This window comes from Osmerus mordax, chromosome 22 (assembly GCF_038355195.1).
Source record: "Osmerus mordax isolate fOsmMor3 chromosome 22, fOsmMor3.pri, whole genome shotgun sequence".
In the NCBI taxonomy this organism is placed as follows: Eukaryota; Metazoa; Chordata; class Actinopteri; order Osmeriformes; family Osmeridae; genus Osmerus; species Osmerus mordax.
In genome coordinates, this window is record NC_090071.1 from 10,116,946 (window position 1) to 10,125,073 (window position 8,128).

General features: G+C 48.4%; 1 protein-coding gene across 1 annotated transcript; it reads left to right on the top strand.

Annotated features, from left to right (window-relative positions):
- The first annotated feature begins 4,302 nt into the window (after window positions 1–4,302).
- hpxb (hemopexin b) lies at window positions 4,303–8,090 on the top strand. The gene is made up of 10 exons (XM_067260057.1): window positions 4,303–4,397; window positions 4,749–4,771; window positions 5,065–5,172; window positions 5,378–5,535; window positions 5,697–5,850; window positions 5,929–6,141; window positions 6,319–6,417; window positions 6,846–6,976; window positions 7,298–7,445; window positions 7,691–8,090. The coding sequence occupies exons 1-10, from the start codon at window positions 4,333–4,335 to the stop codon at window positions 7,915–7,917; spliced, it is 1,326 nt and encodes a 441-aa protein (XP_067116158.1). The 5' UTR covers window positions 4,303–4,332; the 3' UTR covers window positions 7,918–8,090.
- Window positions 8,091–8,128: the final 38 nt, after the last annotated feature.

Consider the following 8,128-nt stretch of genomic DNA (forward strand, 5'->3'; position numbering starts at 1 on the left):
CGGCAAATACAGTTGAAAAGGGATACCTACCCCACAAGGCCAACAAGAGGATTGTGCATCTCATCCTCTGTGATGTTAATGAGGTCTCACTCTGAGAGAAAAGCCTTCTCAGGCCTCTCTGCCCTGATGACGCACAGCTCTCCCATACAGAGAGACATGACCTCCCCCAGAGGCTCCATCTTCGCGCCCGTAACCCTCACCTCTCCGCCCAACTGGGTGACGCAGGCCCTGAGCAACCTGGAGCAGGGCGAGCGAGAGCTGGAGAGCCTGAGAGAACGGCAGATGACAGAGGTGGAGGAAGTGAACGAGGAGCTGGGAAACGCCGTCATCGAGGCCCAGAGAGAAGAGCGCCGCCTGCTGGAGAAGGTGGCGCAGGACCACAGAGAGGCCCAGCGGCGGCTCGAGCAGGTGAAGAGGGAAAACGCGGCGGCGGTGCGGGTCGGCCAGACCCTGGTGGACCGGCAGCTCCGCAAACTGGGCCAAGTGAAGGAGCAGATCCAGCGATGGGGCAGCACTGGCGGCGGATCGAACAAGAACCAGCTGCAGAGGGGCGTCGCGGAAGTCACCCAACCTTGGGAGATATCTCTCTCGTTGAAGAGGGTCACGTTTCTGCCGAGCACCCAATCGGTGAGCCTCGGAGACGTCGACGTCCAGGAGCACAGTCTTAGCTACCCCATCGGTGTGTGTGGGGCCCAAGGGCAGAAGTGCGCTCTCCACTCGGGAGAGATGACGTACGCAAGCTGTGGGCCGGTGGAGATCAGAAAGGATCCTTCCCCAAATGGAGGTGGATCAGATCACCACCACAAAGAGATTGCCAAGGCCAACAGCGGGAGCATGCGCACGGTGAGGAAGATTCGTCTCTCGTCTTCAGGAGAAGACGAGTTTAAGGAGGAGCCTCGGACACCAGTTCCAAAGTCACCGGTCAGTCCTATGCCACGTGGCGTTTCAGAGTCATCTCTGGACGAAGAGCTGGAGTCTCTCTGTTCAGACACCCATGGGCAGGACCTCTTCCTGGCCTTCCCTCCCATCTCCAGCCAGGGAGAGTCCGAGGGAGATGAGCCACCAGGTGGGCAGAATGGAAACAAGAGGCGCTCCATCCTCAAGGGTAAGAGAAATCAAAGAGCCCTGGTTGTGGTCTCCAGCGAGGAACCATCGTGCCCCCCTGAAAGGGATGGAGAAGATCCACCGACATCATGGAACGCGACCACTTCCAAGACAAACTCCAGAGGACCCTGTTCCAGCCTCCTGGATCTCTCCCCCAGACACTGTCCTCCCTCAGGTCAAGGCCTGCCTCTCAACAGACAGCCCAGAGGAACATCTCTGGGAGAAGAGAGCCCCCCACCCTCACCAGAAGACAGTGAGGATGCCTGTGACACCTACACAGTCAACTCCCCTCTCGGCTCTTTTAACCAGGAACCGAGACGCACCATGTCCACTGCGGACCTCTCCAGCAAGTTTGGGCTCTCGATCAACGGGGGGAAAGGTCCCGGATTTAGAAGAGGCAATCGGGCCCGTAAGTGTTCTGTACCGTCGACCCTTCATCCAGAATCTGGCAGAAGCCCCACCAGTTCGGAGGAAAGAGAGTCGAGAGCGCAGAGCCCAGTGAAGCGGGGTGTCGCGTCGAAACGCGTGAGCCGTTCCTTGTCCATGTCTGCCATCGAAGGTGGAGGTGTGAACATGGCCAAGGAGCAACAGCAGTCGGATCAAGGGGGTAAAGAGAGAGCGAAGCCAGCCTTGGGAGAGATGGAGGAGGAGGGTGGATCCCATGCTTTGGACGTGGCATGCTTGCTGAAACAGTTTGGGAAGCAGGGCTCCGGACGCACTGACTTCAACCTTCCCAGCGGGCTCCACACCTCCGTCAAAGGGCAGCTGTTTGTGGTGGACTGTGGAAACGCTCGAATTCAAGTGACCGACCTCCAAAAGAACGTGGTGCAGCAGGTGTCCCCCGCCGGCACGGAGAGATCGGCCCGCATCAGCAACTACTTCGACGTCGCCGTGAACTCCAAGGGCCTCATCGCGCTGACCTGCGCCGCCGAGAGAGCGCTGCTGGTGTTCAGCCGCCACGGTCGCCTGCTGCAGACCTTCGGCGGGACGTTGATCGGATCCGCCAGTGAAGAGCTGGATGCCCCCAGAGGAGTGACTATCACTTGTTTGGATGAGTTCCTGGTGGCAGACATCAAGCGCGGCACTCTGACTGCCTTGAAGCTGGATCCCAAGACGGGTGCTCGGCTGGAGCGCACCATCGTCACGGGGTTTCACAGGCCCTACCTGGTGGCTGCCTGCCCAACATCCGGCCTGATGGCTGTGTCGGAGCGGGGCAACGAGACCGGCCGTGCTCCTTGCATCCGGGTGTTGGATCCTGGCTGGAAGACCATCCGCATCCTCGGGGTGTGCTCCGGCTTGGGGCCCGTGCTGACCTGCCCTTGGGGCCTTTGCCTCGACAGTGACGGGGACGTCCTGGTGGCAGACTGGAGCCCTCAGCAGCATCGTGTTGTGTTGTACCCTGCCAAGGGAGTGGGCTGGCCCATCATCACCCAGGGCCTGAGCAGCCCCCGAGGCCTCGCCTTGCTGCCTGAGGGCCAGCTGGTGGTGTCAGACAGCATGAACCACTGCGTCAAGATCTACCGCTACAAGTGAGGCACACCGGAGGGAAGGACGAAGATCAGATGAAGCTCATTCGGTTGCCTCAGAACAGCTGATCCCTTGTTCTTTAACCTGACGTTTCTTCAATCTGCCTTAGGTACTTTTGAAATGATTTGATGTCTTGTTGGGAGAGAATCACTCATTCACATATTAAGAGACATTATATTTAAAAGTTAGCACCTTATTTAGAAAATGTACGCTTTGGGAACTTTCCAAAATGTTAAAAAGTGGTGCTTGAGTTGATTTAGTGCCAGATATACTATGCTTTCACACTAACCACAGTTTGCTAATTAATCAAGTTTAAAGTGGTGAACGGGTATCATTTCTTATATTTACAAATCATTTACACACACTTTTAAAAACATGTATAGCTATCTTTATTGATATGTGTATAGATATATCTATATATACAATATAAAGACACAAACACACAAACACGTACACATAAGCACACACACTTAAACTTGTATATTGATTCGTTATTTGTGAAACTTTGAGATTTTTATCGTATTCTTGCTTTTTAGAAAGAAGAAGAGTATATTGTGTAAATCAAATCAACAAAAATGTATGAACATTATTGATCTATATTGCTATTATTTTATCTGAGGAATAAAAGGAGGTAGGTAAAATCTTCTCCAAGATTTTTCAGTACTGTTGCAACCTGAAATTCTGGGCAGATGTGAGCCTTGACCAATTTAGACGTAATTCTGTTGAGATGAGGCTGTAAGTCGCTATGCACACATTTCACGGTTGCTGATTGTCAAATTGAGAGAATTAATAAACCTTTTGATTGGACGAAATGGCTCATTTGATGTTTTATTTATTTTTGATAGCTTTTTCATCGATAGAAAAACACTTTAAGACACAGATTAGTCTCAAATCAGACTATCTGGCATCAATGCTGGAGGCACCAGTATGTCTGAGAGAAGAGCACAAAAACCATCTGCCTAGTCGACTACACACAGATGGACAGATAGACAATAATGTAGTATCAACAGAGGTTGTCTGCCTCAATATATCACTTGCGCCAATTGCAGATCAAATAACATTGAAAATGGATGTGGGTGGGATGAGGCACTTGTGAATGTTACTGACTGGGTGTCCAAATGAACTTGTGTTCTACAATCCCAACACATGCCAACAGACCAAGTGGGGGAAAGAGAAGAGTCAAAGAGATTGTTTTCAAAACCATCTCTGTTTGGCTTGTGTCACAACAGTGTTCTTTATCTTTCTGGATAAATGTTTTCTGGGCTGGCCTCAGTGTTCAAAGTCCTGTTAAACCAATGGGACCTGATTGGTCTGCCTAGAACAAATAGGACTTGATGATGAATACAGATAATTCATTTGATTTGTAAGTTACATCAAATAGTCACAATCCTTCATTTTTCTTCATGATTTGTACTGTAGTTTACTGTAGAGCTGTTATTGTTTGAAAGAGGAAACAACTTTTGACATTCAGACATGCTACATTATTTCCATAATAGGACGATCAGATTTCCACAAAATGAACAACTCAAAACATTTTGCAACAGCTCAACCCCCGCCCCATCTTGTCAAGGTAAACACACATAGTATCTACACATGCAGGACTTTCCACAGTGTCCACCCACTCTGGCCAGGAGTCTGTATAAAGCAAGTCAGCTCTTTGTCAGCAGTGTCATACCCAGCACTGCTCCTCCAGGACTCACCATGAAGCTCCTCTTTCTGACACTCTGGCTGTGTTTAGCACTGGGGTTCACCAGCGCTGCTCCATCGTAAGTATTGATTATTTTCTAGGCTCATCTGTACTCGCATACATTCTTTTTGTCATTCTCTCACCTACATTATATTATTTGTAGACGAGCTGCAACGTGTGCAACTACTATACATGTAACTGCTGTGCATTGAGGTGACTCAGAATGCAGAATGACATGGCTTTCAATGCCAGAAATTCCCACTTTGAAATATTTATTTCAGAAGTTTGTTTGCCTTGTCGAGACCATGGGCAAGTTCGCTAACCTAAACCTACAGAGAGGGAAGGAAGGCAGTTCAGTTCTTCACTCTTGATAAACCATATGTTCAAGAGGGGCTTCAGTCTAATTGTTTGTATCTTTTTCTCTAATCAGGCACCATGACAGAATGATGGCAGGTGGGTCTTTGATGAATGTCGCAATTATGCTGTTCAGTTCACTTACATTGAAGTCAGGGTCTCTATTTTCAATTCTCTGAACTGATTGATGTCAGAGTGACCATTGCACAGCTGAGCAGTTATTTTGAGCTCCTCTGATGAACAGTCACTTTGTGTGGTCATGGCTCCATCCAGGCATGCTCTTTCAACAATTTGGGGTTGCACAGGGTCACAGCTGTCTAATCCTGGTCAGACTTTGATGTATCTCCTATATAGAATTCACTTTTAACCATGTTGACATGTTGATTGGTCAGATCCGGCCCAGGAGGAGACCCATCATGCTGCCAAGCTAAACCGGTGTGATGGCGTTGAGTTTGATGCCATTGCCCCTGATGAGAAAGGAAACACCTTCTTCTTTAAAGGTACAGTAGGCTTCTATTTCACCCAGGTATTTAACAACTGTTCTGACCTGTCTTTAAGCCCTGGTCCTTTTTCAGAGCCAATTACAGGGAGAACATTGGGACTTTTTCCGTCACCACTTGTCAGTGACTGTTTTAGCAAATGAGTGACAGATCTATGAGGGAGGACGTTTGATCTGAGTGCAGGCCTGCTCTACGCCCCAATTAGGTGACCACCTGTGGAAGGGCTTCCATGGACCAGCTCAGCTCTCCAACGAGACCTTCAAGGAGCTGGATGACTACCATCACCTGGGACATGTAGATGCCGCCTTCCGCATGCACAACAAGGAAAACCCAGAGGACCACGATCACATCTACTTCTTCTTGGTACCATCTGCTTTCTGTCACGTTCACACTTTATGGCAAATCCTGGGATCTTGACCTTTTTCTTTTGTTTTGGCTGGGGTTAAATGTGAACGTTTGGTTTCAAGGAGAATTCCTCATGTGTTTAACAACATTTCTCTCTGGGGTTCGTGTGCTGATTACAGGATGCTAAAGTGTTTAGCTACTATAACCAGACTCTGGAGGAGGGCTATCCAAAAGACATCCAAGAGGACTTCCCAGGTGTCCCCAGAGACCTTGACGCCGCTGTGGAGTGTCCACAGGGAGAATGCATCACTGACTCTGTCCTGTTCTTCAAAGGTAAACATATTGTCCCATATTTACTTTAGTTTATTATCCATTCGTGGGACTCCACCATTGCTTTGTTTCTTCTGGTAGGAGATACGGTGTACAGTTATGACATCCCGACCAAGTCAATAAAACAGAAAGTGTGGCCTCACCTTCCCAACTGCACCTCCGCCTTCCGATGGCTGGAACATTACTACTGTTTCCGAGGAAATGAGTTCACCAGGTTCCATCCCGTTACCGGGGCTGTGGAGGGAGATTACCCCAAGGATGCTAGAGCTTACTTTATGAGGTGCCCGAACTTCGGTAAGCGGATCCTCCCTGAAGTAGCAGAATATCAACAGCACCAATTTAGAGTTACAAAATGTGCTCCATAATAATCACTGATTATATACTGCGGAAGCACAAAGAAATTCAACATCAGCCGTTTTGAAAAATGATATTGTAAATATTGTGTTGACATTGTTCATGGTTGGTATCCAGGTCATGGTCATGGGGGTAGGTCAATGGTGCCCAAATGCAGTGAGATCAGCCTGAATGCCATTACAACCGACAGCGCTGGTAGAAGCTACGCCTTCAGAGGTCAGTGTCACTTTCTTCTGTGTATGAGGTATGTCTGTTATAGTCTACTTTAGTCTAAGGGGACTACAGTAGTGGTCTGACCCTCAGGGAGTCAGATGGCTGAGCGGTTAGGGAATCGGGCAATTAATCAGAAGGTTGCCGGTTCGATTCCCAGCCGTGCAAAATGACGTTGTGTCCCTGGGCAAGGCACTTTACCCTACTTGCCTCGGGGGAATGTCCCTGTACTCACTGTAAGTCGCTCTGGATAAAAGCGTCTGCTAAACGAGTATGTGTAAATGTCTACTGGGCGAGTCCGGCAGTACAGCATGGCCATGGAGATGACCCAGAGTTGCCTTGCATGAGTGCTGTGTGAGTGTTGTTCATAGGTGTTTAGTAATCTGGTAAATGAAGTTATAATAAGTAGGCGATGTTTGATTCCCTCACTTTAGGTTCTTACTACATGCGCCTGGACACGCACCGCGATGGCAAACATGCCTTCCCCATCACCAGGTCCTGGAAGGACATTCCCGGGGCCGTGGATGCTGTCTTCAACCACAATGACAGGATGTACATGATTGCGGTAGGTCATGACAGGATGTACATGATTGCGGTAGGTCATGACAGGATGTACATGATTGCGGTATGTCATGACAGGATGTACATGATTGCGGTAGGTCATGACAGGATGTACATGGGTATGGTAGGTCCTGAGATAAGAAATCATTGTAGAAATGACTTCTTCATTCATTTGAGAGCCAAACAAGTGTACAGTAATCTTTCACAAAATCCATTAAGATTCATGGAGTAGTTCTCTGGAACACAACGTGTTCTTTGATTACTTCGGTTTTCAAGAGACTGGTCTAACCCCCCCCCCCCCCTCCCCTCCTTGTATCTTCAACAGGGGGATCAAGTCTATATTTACAAGTCAGATGCCCACTACACTCTCATCGAGGGCTACCCTAAACCCCTGAAGGAGGAGATGGGCATCGATGGCACTGTGAATGCTGCTCTTTTGTGTGCTGACGAAAATATTGTGCATTTTATTCAAGGTAAACTGATAAAAGGAAAGATGTTCAGAATGCATTATTTGGGTTCTGTCTTGGTGGTAAGCGCATGCTTCCAGAAAATGAGAAAAGACTTGTCTTGCTTTGCCATTTTTGTATTTATACTGTTAGTAACCACAACTGTGTCAACAGACCTACCCAGATAGATGCTGTCATGTTGTATCAATATTACATCAAAAGTTCTCACTGTCAACGGTGATCTCATTTCCTGTCTCTAAATCCCCCGACAGGCAACAAGATGCTTGACGTTGACCTGTCTGCCACCCCCAGGACAGTAAAGAGTGACTCTCCTCTGCCTATTGGGGGGATCACTGCCGCCGTGTGTGGTCCCGAAGGGGTCAGAGTGTTTGTGGGGTCCGAGTACTATGACTATAAAACCCCTAGGCTGCTGGCCTTCAGCAGGATCAGGGTCCAGCCCCAAAAAATTACCTCCGGGATGTTCAACTGTGAGGACTAGGATGATGGGAGCCCACTCCTGAACGTTCACTCAGGAAATTGTAACTGAATGTGATTGGATGGTTTCATGGAATAGGAATTGTTTTTCCTTGTCTATAATCAACTGTTTGAGTTGGCTCTGTACACAACTTGGCTTTAAATGTTTGGCTATCATAAACTGGTATTGTCACAGTTGCAGTATGTATTCATCTTTTCAAGTGGAAAAAAAAGGA